Raw genomic sequence first — 22,101 nt, forward strand, 5'->3', positions numbered from 1 at the left:
CTGATCTATGGGATGGCATTTGTTAAGGAGAGACCATTGAAGAAGATGAAGATGAGTTTGGTCTAGAAGTACAATCGAGGTCAAGAGGATTTGTCAAGCCTATAATTGTCAAAGAACTTGGCATTTCGAAGAACAAAGACAAAGAAACATATACACTCATTACCGCCATTGCAAATGAAGAGGTGAGCCATGCCATTGTTTTGAAGAAGTTGAAATATTTGTATGATTTTTACTAAGAACTTGAACCCATACAACTGCTGGCAAAACTCTTCAATCTCAAGTTGAAGGATGAAGATCCCATGGCTTTAGCATAAGAGATCAAAGTCATTATACTTGACGTAGATACCATTGGAGTAAAGATATTTCTTCCTCTCACAACCTTCATTAAGGTTCTCTACCCTGTATACTCTCACCATCTTGATTACTTACGACCCTATGGTTAGAGGAAATCCATCACATTTGAATATCTAAGGAGAAAACTAAAAATGGCAAGAAAGCTTTTTTGAAATAAGAACACAATACAACCCATTGAAGAGATTGTGTGCCATGCTCACAAAGTGAAAAATATATCATATGATTCTTCCATAGGAGAAAGCAGTAAAAGGGGATGTGGAAGAACGAATTTCAAATGCAAGGGGGTAGACACAACCAAAGCAACATATTAGATCTTCACTCTGTACATTGTGGTGGAAATGGACATGAATCAAGGACATGCAAAGCTCCATGGGAGAGGATCAAAGAACAAAAAGAACATAAATAAGATATAGGAAAAACATCAAATTTGGCAAAATGTAATGCACCTAAATCTACTCATTACATCATTTCCCATTGTAATATTGGAGTGAATGGCAATTTATTTAATGTTTCACCTAAATCTGCTCATTACATCGTTTCCCACTGTAATATTGGAGTGAATGGCAATTTATTTAATGTTGCACCTAAATCTGTTTATTACCTCGTTTCCCATTGTAATATTGAAGTGAATGGCGATTTATTTAATGTTGCATGTGCTTCTTGGAGAGATGTTTGGCTACTTAACAAAGTGAAACATACCGCATGACCTTTTAGAGAGAATTCCTTGAAAGATTCAATGAAATTACATATAACATAGTGTATTGTATAGGAAAAATTTAGTCTTAAACCTCGGGAATTGGGATAGTCAAACTCAAGTTTCTTGGATTCTTGGATTTTAGTTTACATGATGTTCTCTCTCTTTCTAAGTTATGAGAAACTTGTTATCTCTTGTGCACATTTAATAACAAGGCCATTCCATTCACATATTTGATGGCAATGTTGAAATAAGGATGGCTTTTGACAACAAGTCCATGACAACAGGATTGGAAACTAAAGTTGAGGGGGACATTACATGTATAAAATTTAGAATACCTTGTTCATCACAATGAAGATACAACACCATATAGTCTTTTGTGGCAAGTTAGATTTTGACACATTAATTATGGTGGTCTTTGTTTGTTGAAAAAAATGGTGTTTCTAGTTGGCCTATTATTTCTAGGAAGATGAAAAAATGTCATACGTGTATCCTTGCAAAACATAGCAAACAACCATTCCATGATTTTAATTCTAGAACATCTAGAAAACTTGGACTAACACATTCTGATATGTGTGGCCCCATGCATGTTCCTTCTACAAATGAAAATAAATATATCATGTATTTTATTAATTATTACACCAGGATGTGTTGTACTCGTTAAAATATAAATCTCATGCTTTTGAAATATTCAAAAATTTTCATATATGAATTCAAAATGAAGCATAATCACACATTTGAGGGATTTTGAGGCCTAAAACGGGTCTCCTAAGGAAATTATAAAATAATAGTAGAAATAATAAAATAAGACTAGATTATATTATCAAATTTTAGAGGGGAAAAAAAATAAAAATTCAACTCTTATTTTCAACTTATCTCTCTATGGGTTTACTCAATTTTTGAGCGTGAACACTCATTGGATGAAAAATTTGATTCCTCATCCAAGGAGTGCCCTTGTTTCATACTTTCGATGGACCCTTCTAAATAAAAAATGAGAAATACATGAAAAATGTGATTGCAGTCACGTTTTTTCATGTATTTCTCACTTTTTGTGTAGTAGGGTCCATTGCAATTATGCAACATGTGTACTCTTTGGATGAAGAATTAAATTTTGCATCCAACGAGTATTCCATCTTGAAATTTGAGTAAAAAATTAGGGAGATAAGTTGAAAATGCGAGTTGAAAAAATAATTTTATTATTTTTTAATCTTTTTACTTTTTTACTCCAAAAATGGTGAATCATCCCCCATGGTTGACATCATCATCTTGAATCCTATTGGTTCTTATAAATTCTATTTTAGTTGTACATTTTTCTTAGGAGGCCTATTTTTGACCTCAAAATTCTTCTAATTATTGGGTCTCTTCACATTGATAATGGAAAAGACAATGCATCTAATGAATTTTAATATTATCTTCGCCAACATGGGATTCAATGCCAAATCATGGTTCCATGCAATCCTCAATATATGCTATGGGAAAACCTTTCAAAAGAAAACCTTTCTAAGTTGTTTGTGGCAAGAAAGATTTTTGAAAGAAGAACACAATACAACCCATTGAAGAGACTGTGTGCCATGCTCACAAAGTGAAAAATATATCATATGATTCTTCCATAGGAGAAAGTAGTAAAAGAGGATGTGGAAGAACAAATTTCAAATGCAAGGGGGTAGACACAACCAAAGCAACACATTACATCTTCACTCTGTACATTGTGGTGGAAATGGACATGAATGAAGGACACGCAAAGCTCCATGGGAGAGGATCAAAGAACAAAAAGAACATAAATAAGATATAGGAAAAAAATCAAATTTGGAAAAATATAATGCACCTAAATCTGCTCATTACATCGTTTCCCATTGTAATATTGGAGTGAATGGAAATTTATTTAATGTTGTGCCTAAATCTACTCATTACATTGTTTCCCATTGTAATATTGGAGTGAATGGCAATTTATTTAATGTTGCACCTAAATCTGCTCATTACATCGGTTCCCATTGTAATATTGAAGTGAATGGCGATTTATTTGATGTTGCATGTGCTTCTTGGAGAGATGTTTGGCTACTTAACAAAAGTGCAACATACCGCATGACATTTTAAAGAGAATTCCTTGAAAGATTCAATTAAAATACATATAACATAGTGTATTGTGCAGAAAAAATTTAGTCTTAAACCTCGAGAATTGGCATAGTCAAACTCAAGTTTCTTGGATTCTTGGATTTTCCTTTACATGATGTTCTCTCTCTTTTTGAGTTATAAGAAACTTGTTATCTCTTGTGCACATTTAATAACAAGGCCATTCCATTCACACATTTGATGCCAATGTTGAAATAAGGATGGCTTTTGACAACAGGTCCATGATGACAGGATTGGAAGATGAAATATTACTAAAGTTGAGGGGGACATTACATGTACAAATTTCAGAATACCTTGTTCATCACAATGAAGATACAATGTCGTATACTCTTTTGTGGCAAGTTAGATTTTGACACATTAATTATGGTGGTCTTTTTTTGTTGAAAAAAAAGGTGTTTCTAGTTGGCCTATTATTTCTAGGAAGGTGAAAAAATGTCATGCGTGTATCCTTGCAAAACATAGCAAAAAACCATTCCATGATTTTAAATCTAGAACATCTAGAAAACTTGGACTAATACACTCTGATATGTGTGGCCCCATACATGTTCCTTCCACAAATGACAATAAATATATCATGTATTTTATTAATGATTACACCAGAATGTTTTGTACTTGCTAAAAGATAAATCTCATGCTTTTGAAATATTCAAAAATTTTCATATATGAATTCAAAATGAAGCATAATCACACATTAGAGGGATTTTGAGGTCTAAAATGGGTCTCCTAAGGAAATTATAAATAATAGAAAAATAATAAAATAAGATTAGATTATTTATCAAATTTTAGAGGGAAAAAAAAAAAATTCAACTCGTATTTTCAACTTATCTCTCTATGGGTTTATGCATTTTTTGAGCGTGAACACTCATTGGATGCCAAAATTTGGTTCCTCATCCAAGGAGTGCCCTTGTTTCATACTTTTGATGGACCCTTCTACACAAAAAATGAGAAATACATGAAAAAAGTGATTGCAATCACATTTTTTCATGTATTTCTCATTTTTTGTGTAGTAGGGTCCATCTAAATTATGCAACATGTGTACTCTTTGGATGAAGAATTAAATTTTGCATCCAATGAGTACTCCATCTTGAAATTTGAGTAAAAAATTAGGGAGATAAGTTGAAAATGTAATTTTATTATTTTTTAATCTTTTTACTTTTTTACTCCAAAAATGGTGAATCATCCCCCATGGTTGACATCATCATCTTGAATCCTATTGGTTCTTATAAATTTTATTTTGGTTGTACATTTTTCTTAGGAGGCCCATTTTTGACCTCAAAATTCCTCTAATTATTGGGTCTCTTCACATTGATAATGGAAAGGAATATGCATCTAATGAATTTTAATATTATCTTCGCCAACATGGGATTCAAAGCCAAATCATGGTTCCATGCAATCCTCAATATATGTTATGGGAAACCCTTTCAAAAGAAAACCTAATTAGGAGATGAGGCTGCTCTGCTCTTTTGTTTAGAATGGAAATAATGCAATTACAAAGGAGAAGACACTCTATGGAGTTCTCTGAAATTTGTATCCCGTGGGCTACTATAGAATACAAACCCCCTTAGTTCTATGCTCTCTCTATCCACTCTCATAAAATTTTCTCTACCATAAAACCATTAGAGAAATTTTGAGGTAAAAAATGTGTTTCCTTGGGAATATTATAAAATAATGGCGGAAATAACAAAATAAGATTAGATTAAATCATCAAACTTTAGAGAGAAAACAAAAAATAAACTACTCTTTCAACTTGTATTTTCAACTTATCTCCCTACAATTTTACTCAAATTTTGGGCGGGAGCACTCATTGATTGCAAAATTTAATTCTTCATTCAAGGAGTACCCATGTTGCATACTTTTGATGGACCTTGTTACACAAAAATGAGAAATACATGAAAAAATGTGATTGAGAAATACATCGAAAGTATGCAATATGGGTACTCTTTGGATGAGGAATTTAATTATGCATCCAACTAGTACTCTCGCTCGAAATTTGAGTAAAATCGTAGAGAGATAATTTGAAAATACGTGTTGAAAAAATAGTTTTTTAATTTTTAATCTTTTTACGTTTTTACTCCAAAGATGTTGAATCATCCCCCATGATTGACATCATCATCTTGAATCTTATAGGTTCTTATAAAGTTGATTTTGGTTGTACATTTTCGTTTTGAGAGCTATTTTAGACCTCAAAATTTCTGTAATGAAAATGCACTCGAATAGGATGAAATCCATTTTCCTCCTAGTGATTTGATTATAACATTGCTTAATAGCCAACTATAGGTTAATTTTGACTCCAACTCTCAACTAGAGTAACAATTTTCACCCTTCTAGAGTATTCTTCATAGTATCCACATGGCTAGCCCCTTTTCCATGAGTAATAGGGTCAACGTCGCATCCTCTTGAATCATTGTCGACAAAACATGAAGGTCAACTTCTGGGTGGTATAAATTTTGCATACAAACTCAGTTTGACATCTTTATTACGTCATTGGAAAGGTATATGAGTATAGAAATACACTTGGAGACCCTATGAGAGTATTTTAATGCTCTAAAGAGCGTAAGATATGAGCCTTGTGCTCAAAAGGCCCCATCAAAATTCTACCTAGGAGGAACTTCAAATGTCATAAAAATCGATGGTGTACATATACTGATTAAACAAACCTTGAGTATGCCCAACATATGACACCTGGTCATCCAAATTTGCTAGAATATTTGTGTCGGAAAGATGCTACCATTGGGTGGCCCCTTCTTGTTCTATGCGAGTTAGAACCTCTTGGATAGGTCTTGGGTTAAGGTCCCAAAACCTAGCGATTGATTCTTGAAGCCTATGTTGTGCACACGTATGTCTTCGAGAGGCTCACTCCTAACAATAGGAAACCCCTCGAGTGACACATGCTTGTTAATGGGGCATGGCGAAGGACTAGACACAAATGTTGAGAGGGATGGTTGAGAAGATAGATAGGTGAGCATTGGACTTAGGGGGAAGAGTCATGTGAGGAAAGGAGAGGGGTAAGGGGAGGGAAGGCGGGGGGAAATAACAAGGAGTCATAGGGAAACATAAGTCAATGATAGAGTAAGTTGCCAACTAGCTGCGATAATACGAAGGGGGTGTGGGAATGAACAAGGATTGGTGGAAAATTTGTTAAGGAGGTTAGCCATAAGAGGCGATAACCCAATCGTTGAGGAGTAGGGGAGGATACAAAGCTATCAATAAAGGCAGAGGCGTGAATAAAGCTTCGAAAGTGGACTGAGCCAGATATTGAGGACATCAGAGAAGGGCAGACGGGAAAACCAAGGAGAGAGCTTCAATTTTAAAATAAGAGGCAATAATTAAACATAGAAGCATTCACAAACCATAAAACTTAAAACCAGAAGACACTACATGAGTCCGACTTCCTCAGGGGATGGTGAAAAGTGTGCAATTACCACCCACGCGACACCCAACATTCTCTCTTGCATGAAAAGTCAATAAGCTAAAAAAAGGAAACATGTCTTCACAAGTAAATCAGGTAGGTGAATGGAAAGTGTCATTGTAATGTTGAGAATGAAGGAGAATTTGAATAGGTCCAAAGCTACTGACAAAAATATGAGTAAATGTGACAAGGCCTGGCCATAGTTCAATGGGGTGGGCCAACCAAAGCCCCTAGTGCTAATTGCTAGAGCTAAGGAAGGAGTTACAGACCAAATGAGACTTTTTCGTGTAGCAACATACAAATAGGATCACAATAGAAGGAGGACATGGTTTACAAAAATGCTAACACTATTCACCTCACATGCTAGCATATGACGATCCCGATAAGAAAATGATTGTGCAAATCTTCTATGATGCATAGTCTTGGGATCAAGGATCCGACATACAACTTGTCTCAGGCTAAATATTATGAATATGTCTGTCATTCAATTTATTGTGGAGATGTGCTACTACATCTCCTAACCACTTGGATAAAAAAATCCATAATAACCCATTCCCACTCCTCCTCACATTTTCTATTAAAAACATCTCATCATAAAATATTTCAAAATATTTTTATTATAATTATTTATTCATATTAAATTATAAAATAATTAATTCACTTTACTATCAAATCAATTTAATTAAAAATATAAATTAATTTTTTATGATTTGATTTTTGACTTTATAAACATCAAAATATTTTTATTACACTAATTTATTCATATTAAATTATAAAATAACCACCTCACCTTACCAACAAACTATTTATATAAAAATGTTAAAGACTATGATTAATTATTATAAACATTTTATTAGATGATATGAAATTATAAAACTTATAAATAGGTTATTATGAATGGATGTTTGAAATTTATAAAGTATAATATAGAATAAAAATTAAATAAAAAAACACATTACATTAAAACCAAAAAAAGATTTAAATAAAGTATAATTTAGTTCCTCCAGCAAAGTTTATGGAAAAATGAAACTTTAAATAAAAGGAAAAATGAGTAAAGATCGGACGAGGGTGAAATAAAATTTTGTTTTATTAATAAAAAGAGGTGTATTATGAAGAACCTTGAATATTTTATGATATATATTTTTTATTTGTTATTTTTGAAATTAAATTATAATTAAATTATAATTTTAGGTTTTATTGAAATTGTTATATTTTATGTAAAAATGGATGGTGTATTTTAAATATGGTTGTTGTAATTTAATTATGTAATGTTAATTATTGATATATATAAATTTTATTAATTTAAAAGGATTTTAGATTTTAAAAATGTTAATTTGAGTTTTAGTTGGAATTATTAAAAAAGACAAATTTATAGAATGTTTGCATTATAGCTATGTATTAATAATGCTCATCATGTTACAAAATGGTTGGTTGGTATTGAAGGTGTGAATGTCACTCAACTCCATTCAAGTCTTTTGGTTAAACCTTATTTTATGTTATTTAGATTCTATAGAGTTACCAATTTCCCCAATCTAGTTGAAATATTAATTAAAAAAACATTTTATTAGTAATCAAATTGATGATGATAAAAATTAGCGTCCATTGAGATTGAAATTGGTTTATGAGATCTTAGAAAAGGAAAGAGATTAATTGGATTTTTTCAAAATTTGATTATGTCTTCAAAAAGAGTAGAGAGAAATATTCCAAAATCACTATAGTTTTCACTGGTATTGTGAGAATTTCTATCATAGTCAAAATGGAGGTATACTATTTCCCAACCAAAGTATAACTCTCTCCAAAACATATGGTGTGCTTAACCTTTTGAAAGAGCAGGGCCATTATAGTCACTAGCCTAAGGTGGAATTTTTCCACATTAAGGATGAGAATTTACCTCATGGATCATTAACAAGAAGTTGAAAGAGAAGTTGTTAGCAAGGTTCCCACTATAGTTTGATGTGATATTATTTGGATATTGTTTATATTAGAATTTTTCCACATTAAGGATGAGAATTTACCTCATGGATCATTAACAAGAAGTTGAAAGAGAAGTTGTTAGCAAGGTTCCCACTATAGTTTGATGTGATATTATTTGGATATTGTTTATATTAGACTTGACATAGTAGTAGATGCTGTGGAAGAAATTTCAAGGGATCATTGTTGATCTCAGATGAAAGAATGAATTGTCATTAACTTAGGAGATTGGACATGACCAATAATAAAATATAACCTCTAGAAATATAACAGTGGCTCAAGCTACTTAAGGAAAAAATTTACCCAAAAACTATTATAGTTGGTGACCCAATACCATTATTTGAGCTCTCTTTAAAGAGTCTTTAGTCTCATCAACTATAACACCCCATATTCTCCAAAGAGCCTCATCCTAGCTATAACACTTCATAAGCACAACCATGTTTAATGTGAAAAGTGATGAGATGTAGTCCCATAAATTATTATATTTTATTTAACATTCTCATGTATTGCACATATACCTTTGTACACACTTACATTTTAATAGCCCATTGGGATAGCTTGAGTGGTTGAGAGATTTAAACTTCATATAAGCGGCCTTAGGGTCAATCCTAAATGCTAGATACCTTTGTTATGTGTCTTACTTGATGTCCCTATAAGGTCAATATCCATTAACAATGGTGACAAATTTATATTGGGTACCATCTACAAAATGCAGGGAAATGGCTAGAGGTTTCCATATGAGTTTTTCTTGGAAAAGGAATATCTACATTCTTTCTTAGAATCTTTCCTGTACATATTTATTGTCTTCCTTTATGTACTTTAATACAAACTTGGTCAACTTTTATCACTATCCCACAATTTTGTACTCCTACATATAGTAATACAATTAAGAGTAAATATTGTTGTACATTACAACAATAACACTTGCATGCTTGTCTTTCCTCCTTTACTTGTGTGAGCTCTTTTGTTGTATTTCCAATAGTGTTCACGTAAAAGAGACACCTAAATCCAAAGGAAAATGTTAGCGAAAATCTAGGTGCCATGATGGATGAAACAGAGGAAACTCTTTAGATGCAAGAGGGTCACTAAACTCACTTTTAATCTGATTCCATGAATAAAAGGAAAATGAATGTAGTCACCGAAAGGTGGTAAGGGGATGTGGTTGTTGAACAATTAACGAAAGAGGTAGTGGGATGAAACCCCCTTTGTTGTCCCACTTGACACTATAGCATCACAAGCTAGACTTAGCACCTAATGTTCTCACGTGTGTGAGGTTTGTGATGTTCATAAAGAACCTTTACTCCTCTGTCTCATTCCTTGACATTGCATTATAGAGTATTCCTTCCTCAACTTGATCTTAGGCATGCATGATCTATAAATATTGTGGATATTCCATTGTGCAATTCATCACACCATATCTATTAAAATAAACTAAAAATATACACTAAGAAGGGTTAATTCCTTTAGATTCTCGATTTTTATCGATGACTTTGTTGTTTATGCATGCAATAAAATAAAACGAGGAAAATAGAGAACAATGACTTACAAACACACGACAATCACAATGAACACTAAGATATGCTATGGAAAACTCTTTCAAGAGAAAACCTAGCTAGGAGGTGAGGTTGCTCTACTCTTTTGTCTATAATGGAAATAATACAAATACAAAGGAGAATACAAATTTAATGCAAATAAAGAGAAGGCACTCTCTATGGAGTTACCTAAAACTTGTGGCCCATGGGTTGTAATAGAATGCAAACCTCCTTAGTTCTACCCTCTCTCTGTTCACTCTTATCAACTCTGCACTACTATAGAACAAAATACATTCGAATAGGATGAAATCCATTTTCCTCCTTGTGGCTTGATTATAACATAAATTAACTATGGGTTAAGTTTGATTCTTTTAACTCTCAACTAGAGTTACAAATTTGACCCTTCTAGAGTCTTCATAATAATATCTATGTGACTAGCCCCTTTTCCATGAGTAATAGGGCTGACTTAACATCCTTTCAAATCATGGTAGACAAAACAAAAAAGTCAACTTTTGGATGGCATAACTTTAGCATACAAACTCTATTTAACATCTTCATTACATGTTTAAAAAACTACATAAAACAACACCAGAGAATCTCACACAATACAGGGATTTTGGAGCCAAACAAAACTTAGTTTAGTGTGTTTTAACCAAAAAAAAAAAATTATAGGGCAATTTGCTCCTTTGGGCTTCTATGCGATTCCACATATTCAGCCTGAATTTGTGGTCATTGAAACCAATTTTGTGAGCATCCATCAGCTGATTCTGAAGTACGACGGGGCTCTTTCAGATTATATTTATGGTATTGAGCCATGTGGATTGACCTAGATGATAGCTATGAGATATGGCTCCATGCCTGTAGCAAGGAGAACAGAACGCTTAAATGATCGTGTGTTTGATGTGGATGATGAGACGATCCCTTGAAAAAATACTAGGAATGCAAATAGAATTTGTATATAACTAAAAACATAGTGTTCGCTATTCTACAACCTCTCTTCTGATCGTCAGATTCTCAGATGTTTCGGGGATTGCTATTTGGAGATATCCCTGAATTTGCAATCAGATTATGATTAACATTCTTATATCTAGGGCAGATGTTGACATATTTATAGAATCTGATATTGAGTAAAAGGTTAAACAGTTGATTTTTTTTTTTTTTTTTTTCAAATTTTAAAATATTTTTGACATATTTCTATAATCTGATATTGAGTAAAAAATCAAATAATTGAATGTTTTTATTATCAACTTTCAAAATATTCCCAAAATTTACCATCAGCATAAATTAAAAATCCTACCATTAAAAATCCTCTTACAGTGAAATGAACCCTCCTAAAGGACACCGCGATCGAAGGGTGAGGCTTGCTATTTCGGCTGCCATTCAATTGTATCACCTGTAAGTTAGATTACACCTTTAACAGCCGAGCAAAGTATTGAACTGGCTCAAGAATAAATCAAAATCTGATACAGATGCCCAATTGGACAGACAATCCTCTATATTCAACTTAATTGCAGTTCATGTAAGCCTATTCCAAACAACGGCGCAGCAGTTGTAGATATCGTTTCAACCTCAAGAGGAGCAGATAAAATATCTCAGTCTGTGCCTAAAATTTTACCATTCTCACTAGAGAAAGAAAATAAGACAGTTTCTAGAGCAGCGTTTATAGAAGAAACAAATGGGGAGATCTGAATATTGCTGCAACGAATGTTCTCCGTCTTTCAATGCTCCATAATAGGACAGAAGCAAGTGACCCTGTTCCGATATGCAGTGAAAGAAAGAGGCTCCAGCCTTTAGTTCTTCTGAAGAAGGGAAATACGTCGCAGAGCTAGCAGAGGATGGAGGCATGAAATTATGTCCGATGGAACTCATGGGATCATTAAAAATACCTGTGGTTTTAATTCCAATAACCCTTGGAGCAACCAAAACTGTAAAGCTACACTAACGGAAATTCTGAACCGATATAATGAGATAGACATATTTAGTCTATACCGGCTCACGCACTAGCTCACGGTCAAGTGCAAGATGATCCGAGCGACGAAATGACTGGACAGTCAGCGGAAATCCCCAGGTGAGAATAAATTACGGGCTCCTCCTGATCGTTCCACTTTTAATGGCAGGGAGTTGCCTTAAAAGGCCGCGGAAATCCTCCGGTGAGAATAAATTGCGGGCTCCTCCTTGTCGTTCGACTTTTAATTATCGTTCGAATTTTAATGGCAGGGAGTTGGTTAAAAGACGGTTATCACAGAGTTGTTTTCAATGTAATTTTTTAATTTTTTTGGCTTTAATTTGGCAGATTTGAAGTGAAACTATTTGTGTGATGTTTTTTTGCCTGTATATATGGATTCAGCACCCAAAATTTTTTAGGGCACTTCTATTGTGCATGGAGAAAAACCTCCCAAAAAGTGGCACTAAAGACAACTCATTATCAAATCCACCTATCAAGAAATGAATGGATTAGATTTATTGCGGGTCGTGCACCAAAACCCGAAACTAGGCTTGGGGCCACTGCAAACCACATTTGCAAAAAAATTGTTTTTAAACAGTCTTAATTTTTGGGATAAATAAATTAGACATACAGTTTTAAATAAATAAATAAATTAGTTTTAGATTGGATGCTTTTGTGATTCATAATGTGATGATTAAGCTTTTTCTGAAAATCACATGGATAATTATTCAGGTTCATCATCAAGACCAGATCGAAGTTCGAAACGGTTCGACCAATAATTCTGCATGTGATTTTAAGGAAGATCTTAATTAATTAATTAATTAGCCATGGAATTTTAGATAAATAAATAGCCATGGAGTTTTGGATAAATAAATAAATTAGCCATGGAGTTTTGGATAAATAAATAAATAAATAAATTAGCCATGGAGTTTTGGATAAATAAATGAACTAATTAATTAGCCATAGAACTTTGGATAAATAAATAAATTAGCCATGAAGTTTTAAATAAATAAATAAATTAATGAATTAGTTAATTTGCCATAGGTTTAGTTTAGTTAGTTGAGTTCTTGTTTTTGAGTTCGGTTGCTAAATACCTTACCAATTAAGACTTGAAAGGTTATGGGTCAAATCTCCTTGACACTTTTGAGGTTAGGCCCTTCGGTTGCTAAGTACTTTCCTAATTACTTTACCAGTTGGGAGGTCACAGGGTCAAATTTCCTTGACACCCGTTGATCTGCCCAAAAAAATTTATAAATTTATTTTGACATAAATAAAATAAAATTATGGAAATCATTTTTTTAAAGATTTTAGTTTATATAAATTACAATATTTTGTAGAAGGAAAATTATAAATTTGTTTTAATAGAATAAAATAAAGTTATGGAAATCATTTCTTAAAGATTTTAGTTTATGCAAATTGCAATAATTTTTTAAGTGTGCTTTTTTATTGAAACACGTACACATCATAACTGATAATAAGTATATTGAAAAATTAATATAAAAACCATTTATTTTAAATACTCTTTGAAATTTAAAAACATTGAGATTAACACATCTCTAAGTAATATCAAGATGCAAAGAGATGAAAAAAATGGAGTTGGAACCATTTATTCCAATTCTCTTAAACTTAATAATCAAAATATGTAACTTTGGAAACCTTTCTATATTTGTATTATATGACATCCTTGTGATAAACATGGATAAGAAAGTAATGAACAACTTGAGACTTAGGTGGAATCTATCACAAGTGCAAGTGCAAGCGCAATAATTAGGTTTTAGATTTTGTTTTTAACTATATTTCACTATTATGATCATGTTTAAGACAATATACCTATGGTTTTGATTTAAAAAAACTATATTGTTTTATATTATATTTATTAAAATTATAAGTTATATTTTAAACTATAAAATATTTTCTAAATTAAATCAAAATAAAGTTTTTATGAAATATATTATATTATTATAAAATTAAATTAAATGATATATTTTAGATATTAATTAAAAAAAAAAACTGTTTTTGCAATTCGAGTTAAAAAATTCAAACTTTTATAAATGCTCATAAGAGTTTCACTCACAAGAGTTTCACTCTTGACAAATTTACGTACTTGAAAGAATAATTTCGGCGTAAATTACATGTAGACAAACATTTGTCGTTCATCGTCAGCATAACTTGTCGTGACGATGAACCACACTAATTGGTTCGAAACGCGTCGACAAATGTTTGTCAACATGTGATTTACGCCGAAGTTATTCTTTCAACTATTATGGATCACAGAAATTTCAATTCAACTAAAATTTACGTGCTGTTAATAAAAAAACTTATACTCTAAAATAGTTAAACCACATCAAATTCAAAGATTCAAGTGTGACAAAGATCCATGCTCATTGAAATGTTTGAACACAATAATTTTGTGGGCATTTATGTTACTTAAAATTCTCACCTTGAAGGCTTGATTAAACCATTTACATCTTTCAATATCGTAAATTTGACCTTCTTCGATGGAGAAAGGTGCATAATCTCCAGCAGACCCTGCAAATGATCAGAATACAAATTAAAATTGCCAACGCAACACAACACAGGGCAGCATCATTAAGCAAATCAAATGAACACATGAAAGCAAAGTGTTATCACACCCTGCCATTGCGCCTAGCTGAAAGCTATAAGCTCTAAAACTAATCAGAAATATTTATGAAATCTCGTTCATGCCCTGGAAATTCACATCTACCAAATTTAGTATATGCAAAGAAAATGAAAAATATCAGCCCCCTCACATCCAAAATATTTCTGGTAGCGTTCCAAAGTGTTGGAAGAGCTCTGCTGCCAATGTGACATTGAGCATCCACATTCAAATCTTTGTATCTCACTTCCACAGTTGGTAACTCTATGCCCACCCTGTACATCAAACAACAACAACATCACCAGTTCCTGAATTGTGTGAGCTTTTATATCTCTTCAACATTTCTTTTCAAAATAGAATATCTGGTTTCCATAAGTTCTGTTTATAACAAACTAAAACAAGATTTCAGTTTACAGTTTTGTATAATAACAATTTCGAAAATATTTTTATTTTACAATCCAGTATGATGTGTAAGAATGTCTATCCACTATCAAAATAATAAATTTTACTGAGTTAAAATTATAATTTGAAAAAAATCTTAAAAATGCAAAAATTTAAATAAATATACTGATTTACCTGTCAATTCTATCTCTGAGCTTTCTCAGAAATTTTTCATTATCCTGCTGTGTGTCCGTGATCAGCTTCTTCATCAGCAGGTGCCTCTCCTGAGGCGTGAGGTGACCCACATCCACAACACGCATGTTTGTCACCTGGCCACCATTTTCATCACATGCATATTCCTTCAGTATTGATGCTCTCATTTTCTCAGAACTCGGAAGCTTTTCTATGGCTGCCCAATGCGCAGCCTCTTCGTCCTCATACTTATCATCTGCATTCACATCTTCTTCTCCTCCAAATTGAAACGATGGACGCCTGATAATACCACTGATATTACTCCTCATGCTTCTTGTTTCACTTGCTCTTCCCACTTCAGCGATTTCTTCTCTGAATAATTCTATAACCTGAGCCATTTTTATCTGAATGAATATATACTTTGCTGTTTATACGGAGGAAATTTGTCCTCTGGTATAAGAAGCAATTTGCATTAATTGTATTGGGACTCCATACTTACCAAAAGGCTCTGGATGACAACAGATCGGTTGAATTTTTGGGCCTATTTGCGTAATCTCCCGGGCTAAATTTTGTCAGAGGATTTTCATACGTCAGGCTGAGATCAAGAGGATTTTCATACGTCAGGCTGAGATCAAGAGATTCCAGACGGAATTTTGGCCGTATCTCGTTAAACTATTTAAAAATGTAGTTGTTTATAACGATTTTTTGAAAGTCTTTTTCGGCTGGTCGAAATCCGACAAGAATTTATTGGAATCGCAAGTTTGATAGTTAGTTTCTGCACAATGAAAGCGTCCCAAGAGTTTTTCAGGGTGCTAAATATGCAATTAAAAAACCATTTTAATTGCAACAAATCAAGATTTAACTTCAATTTCTTCCGATTCCGTCAACTAAATCTCCAAAAAATCGCATTATAGACAACTCCTTTAAAAATACAGTGTCACTCTGAATAAGGGAAACGAGATATCATTGTCTTGAATTCCTGTCAAATTTTTAGCCTTTGACTTCACCATTTATACGTTGCGATCGAACCGTTCGTCGAATACGTCATTTACATCCCAATCTGATCTTCTCGGTCTATGCAATATGATGTATTATAGAGTTATCTTTATGTTCCACTTATATATATATATTTTTAATGATGTGACAATTATGTATGTAAGCTTATATATTATGATATAAGCTGGTAATTAATGGAGTAGTTTATGGAAGACGAAGAATGGTTGGAATAGTTAAAAGTGGTTGGAATTTGGGTAAATTTCTTTTAATTTTTTTTTGTAAATATAGTATTTGAATCATGTTGTTGATAATGGAAATGGTAAATACAGTATTTAAATCATGTTGTTGATAATGGAAATGGATTCAACACCATCAAAAACGTCAAGGGCATCTAAAATTATAAAGTTTGACAACTTTTACTTGCATTTACAAAAACCAGAATTTTTTCAAAATATAACCAGAATTTCCATAACTTTCATGACAAAAAAACATAATCTTTAGACTATGGGCATGAAGCCATTATTCCTTTTAAAACGGTCAAATATGTTAATTTATTAATGGAATTGATCAATGCTTATTTAAATTTTTTTTTTAAGTAATAATAATTTAGTTTTAGTATTATAATTAAATGGATAGGCATATTTAGGTTGGAAGTTTTTAAAATTTTAATTTAATTATAAAAAATATTAAGTGGATGGTAGGGATTTAATTTCCATAGTATTTTTAGTAATATTTATAAATTAAAAAATGTGGTTTATCTCCAAAATAATTATTATGTGGATAGTAGGGATTTAACCTCTATTTTTATATTAAAATGTTTTTAGTAGTATTCATAAATCAAAGATAAATATTTATCTCCAAAGTAGTTATGCCCTTCATTCTTTTTTAATTAAATTGATTAATTAAAAAAAACAACATATGGACATATATTATATCAACTCGAGTTATGGTTTTTTTGGGGCATGTGATATTAGTAAGTCATGATATTGTAATAAAGTCTATTTATAAGTTAAGAATATCCATGTTAAAGTAAATAATAAAGTTATAATTTAGTTAATTTTTATTTTTGTTTGACTTTTAGCAATGTGAAATGTACCATGAGGTAAATGTTTAATTGTTTATGGGTGTTAATTGCGTTGAGAGATGCTTTACAGTGGCAATGATGTTGTAGTGGTGTAAATGTTTGTAAACATTTACATGTCTACTCAATTAACATAAATATAAAGCGTAGTATGGCAACGATGTTGTAGTGGTGTAAATGTTTGTAAACATTTACATGTCTACTCAATTAACATAAATATAAAAAATATTTTGTTATTAAAAAAATATGATGCTAAAACTGCTTGTAGGTGGCAAAGAGTTTGTCTTCCTAAGACATAAAGAAACACGTTAACTTCCTAAGACAGAGACATGTTTATTTTCATAGGACATAAGTAAAAAGGTTAATGGCCCAAGACCCAAAGGCATTTGGCACAAGTGAAAAACCTACCTCCTTACAAACCACCAATGGGGTAAAACCAGGTGCCTTGGTTTTCCTTGAATAAAGGTAATGAGTGACCCTACATTCACATATAGCTTCTACTGATGACTATCCTCACTGCTAGTTTGAAAACTATGTTATGAAAGTTTTTCCCACTGCCTTTGCTACTGGTTTGACAACTAAGTTATGATAGGTTTTCCCAATGTGTAAAAATAATTATTTATAATTAAAAACCAATCATATAAATCAATAGTGTGTACTTTTGTTCGTCAGTCCATTGGATTAGCTTTAGCTAGATTTCTCATCTATCATTGGATTCGGTCATGTTAGGACCCTGAGTTGGTACCAAGGCCATCGGGCACTCATGACAAGCCATTCTCACTTGGTGTTGAAAACCCGAAGTTTGGAATCGAGTCAAGGAGATCGCACGACGGGGCGCGACTGCACAAGGCAGGGTGCCCACCAATGCGACAAGGAACAACTTGGTGAAGACAATGGAGGACACATGAGGGAGAGTGCGCGCACATACATTAATAAGTCGACAACATAAATCAGTGGACTCGTGCCCAAGGGCATGCCTAGATCTAAGGTAGGGCACCCAAGTGTAGAAATTAATGTGTAAATATGAAACTGCTCATTAATTTAATAAAACACAAGACTCAAATCTACTCTACTCATCTGTGAAATTCAATTCATGATCGAGAGCTCAAATCATAAACAGGCATCCAGAATAAACACACATACACAGATATTTATCTAGGAGAAAGCAACTGCTCAAAACCCCTTCCTATATGTATTGCATTAATCAAAGAATATGGATGAATACATATGCTTGCTCAAGCCTAAGCACAAATTGCAAGTGTATAGTATATCCCTTTGCTTGACTGACCAAATCTAGCCAACACTTAGCCAATTTTCAAGTCCTCTGAGCTCCTATTTCCTTGCGTTGTTCCTTGAGGAATTTGGCCCCTATTAATTAGGAAATTCCTCAACTGGAATTGCGTAGTTCCTTTAGGTTGATCCTTTGACTTCATGCACCACCTGTACACTTCCAACTAGTTTACAACTGATAATACACTGCCTTAGAACCTCCTCCTCAACTGGGTAACTTGAATTCTTTGCATGCAACTGTTATTCGGGGCTGATTAATCACTAAGTGTGACTGAAGCCTCACTGCACAACTTGAGTTTCCACTAGTCCCTCTAACATTTAGAACTAGTTTAACTGATAATAACTCAATTTAACTGAATTAAATTGCTAGAAATTAGCAATCCCTCATGCTCAACTGAACTCAAGTCCTCGAACTCAAATTTTTAAAGCTAACTGGGTGACACAAGCCATGTCACTCAAGTTAACTCATCGCTATATATGAGGAAATTGTATTGCAGCTATGTAGATCTATATTCCGAGCGAGAAAGGGAGAGGAGATTGTGTGAGAGAGAAGATGGAATTACATCGGATCTGTTGTAGGTTGTATCTCTTCATTTTGCTAGATAATATAAAAGGAAGAACTGGTTGTTTCTTCGTGGACATAGCCCAAATTGGGTGAGACACATATATATGTGTCTCTCTTATTTTATGCGTTTTCTGAATTTATATTTTTGCAATATATTTTATGTGTTCCATTGTTCTGTAACATATAATTTTCTAACAACTGGTATTAGAACCGAAGGTCTATTTGGCTGATAAACTCACAAGAGAGAAGGGTTCCTGGTTCAAGTGGGAGTAATGGTGGAAGATGGTAGGTTTAGGGTTGAAAATTTTAACGGCCAAAACCAGCAGTTGCGAAAGATGTAGATGAAAGATTACTTGTATCAGAAAGATCTGTACCTACCATTGAGCGGAAAGACAAAGAAGTCGACGAGTATGACAAACATATAATGAGATATTCTCGACAGAAAGGCACTTAGAAAAATATGACTATGCCTAGTGGCATCGGTAGCCTTTAATATTTCAAAGGAAATGACAACAGAGGGTTTAATGTCGACGTTGGCCAAATTATATGAAAAACCCTTGGCCTCAAATAAGGTATTTCTTATGAAGTATTTATTTAATATGAAGATGTCAGAAGGTGGATCTATTGCTGATAATTTAAATGAATTTAATACAGTTACCAGTCAGTTAAGTTCTATAGGGGTAAATTTTGATGATGAAGTTAGGGCTATGTTATTTCTGTGCTCATTGCCAGAAAGTTGGAATGGTTTATTTATGTCCATTAGTAACTCTGTATCTGGATCTAGTACTTTAAATTTAGTGACGTTGTCAGTGCAATCCTTAGCGAGGAAATGTGTCAGAAAAGCTCCAGTGAAAAATCACGTAATGCTTCGACTGTAGAGACTAGGGAAAGAAAAATGGAAAGAGGAAAGAGCCCAAGATATCACAATAATTCAATGAAAGACAGATCCATGTCCATATCAGGGATAATGTGCTGGAAATGCAGGAAGAAAGGACACCTGAAGAAAGACTGCAAGTCTTAGAAGGGAAAAGAAGGAGACGTGCAACAAGAAAACAATCATGAAGCTAATGTGACAGGTTAAGTGTTGTAAGATGCTTTGATTCTTTCATTAGAAAATATTATTAATGCCTGGGTGGTAGATTGAAGGGCCTCATTCCATGCCACACCTGATAGGAAACATTTCATGATTATGTTCAAGGAGATTTTGGACAGGTTCAATTAGGTGATGATAAACCCTGTAAAATCAATGGAATTGATATAGTTTTCATAAAGCAACAAAATGGAAATCAATGGCTGTTGAAGGAGGTAAGGCATGTTCCAGATCTGAAGAAAAATCTAATTTCAACACGGCAGTTGGGAGGTGAACACTGTGTAACTACCTTTATAGATAAAACCTAGCAGGTCACTAAAGGATCCCTAGTAATAGCAAAAGGAGAAAAGGTTGGTACATTGTATTTATGAAATGGTATTTCTAATTTTGTTAATCCTTTAACCTCTACAGGAGTAGATACGACATTGTGGCATCATAGGCTCGGGAACATGAGTGAGAAGGGGATGCAGATTCTTCACTCAAGAAATTTGTTTCCAGGTTTGAAATTCTGTGAGAATTGTGTTTATGGAGAAAAAAGAGAGTCAGATTCCTCAGAGTTGGGAAAGAAAAGAAGAGTGAAAAATTAGAGCTTGTGCATATATATGTATGGGGACCTGCTCAGGTATCATCTCTCTGTGGCTCTCGTTATTATGTTACTTTTATTGATGATGCAACCAGAAAAACCTAGATTTATTATATTTGAAATAAATCTGATGTATTTGATACTTTTAAGAAATGGAAAGCTTTGGTTGAAAATGAGACAAGAAAAAAGTTGAAGTGTCTCATATCAGATAATGGAGGTGAATATTGTAGAAAAAAGTTTGATAGGTATTGTTCAGAGAATGGAATTCGTAGAGAGTAGACAGTTCCAGGAACACCACAAGAAAATGGTGTGTGAGAAAGGATGAATAGGACAATCATGGAACATGCAAGGTGCATGAGATTGCATGCAGGATTGCATTTACAATTTTGGGTAGATGTTGTAGATACTGTTGTTTATCTAATAAACAGAGGGCCTTCATGTTCCTTGGATGGTGGTATTCCAGAGGAGGTGGTGGGTTTGTCGCAGGTGTTAAGGATAATTGTTCAAAACTAGAAACTATTCCTTCAAGTTTAGGTGGAACTTCTTTTCGGTTTTCCTTTGGAGTTTCAGTCATCAACCTCCAATTTTAGTTATTCTACTAAAATGGCAGAATTGGTTAATTTAACTGATATATGGCAAACCTTCTATTTTTTCACGGAACCAAAAAGTAAATAAAACCATAGTTTATAACCTTATCGCATCTGCCATTCCACAAACCTTTAGCGCATTAAATCTTTGTCGTCGATCTCATCCTCAATTCGATGGTTGGCGCTTCGTCTGCTCACCAACTAGGCTGGACGATCTCAACCGTTGATCAATCCCGCTTGATCCAACAGCTATCACATAATCTCGCATGGAATCTTGCGCGATGTATAACAAGCCGAGAGCATGTGAGAAAAGTGGTTTTCCTGTGCCACGCGTCGACTGCTAAGGTTAATCGTATGAAATTTCAAAATACCACTTGCCACCTTGAGACCGCGCGAGATACTACTTTCACCTACAAAGACTGCTTTTTTAAACTGACTAACGCCTGTGCTTTTTGGCACGCGATGACTGTTAGATCTATTGGATCTGTTGATCGGAAAATTCAGTTCTTCTCTTGGATTTCTCACGATTTTGTTAGCGTATCCTCTTTCCGCCAAGTTTAACACTTCCGCCAAGTTTAGGTTGTCTCTAAGTTATATTCAGGATATCGCTAACTAACTTTGTGATTTCGAATACATTCAGGTTGTTTCAATACATAGTGAGTGAAGATTTAAACGCGATAACAC

The 22,101-nt window shown here is 33.4% G+C and overlaps 1 protein-coding gene across 1 annotated transcript in view; it reads right to left on the reverse strand.

The window, feature by feature from the left end:
* Nucleotides 1-15,623, reverse strand: part of LOC149231513 (ABC transporter G family member 35-like) — a 114,771-nt gene extending 99,148 nt beyond the window's left edge. The window contains exons 1-3 of the mRNA XM_089381658.1: nt 15,229-15,623; nt 14,807-14,927; nt 14,476-14,564 (exon numbers count right to left, since the gene is read on the reverse strand). Coding sequence (XP_089237784.1) covers nt 14,476-14,564; nt 14,807-14,927; nt 15,229-15,623 — 605 coding nt within the window. The remainder of the gene's footprint in view (nt 1-14,475; nt 14,565-14,806; nt 14,928-15,228) is intronic.
* Between the last annotated feature and the right edge of the window lie 6,478 nt (nt 15,624-22,101).

This window comes from Pinus tabuliformis, chromosome J (genome assembly GCF_031772625.1).
Source record: "Pinus tabuliformis cultivar Carrire ecotype Pingquan chromosome J, CPIR1, whole genome shotgun sequence".
NCBI lineage: Eukaryota > Viridiplantae > Streptophyta > Pinopsida > Pinales > Pinaceae > Pinus > Pinus tabuliformis.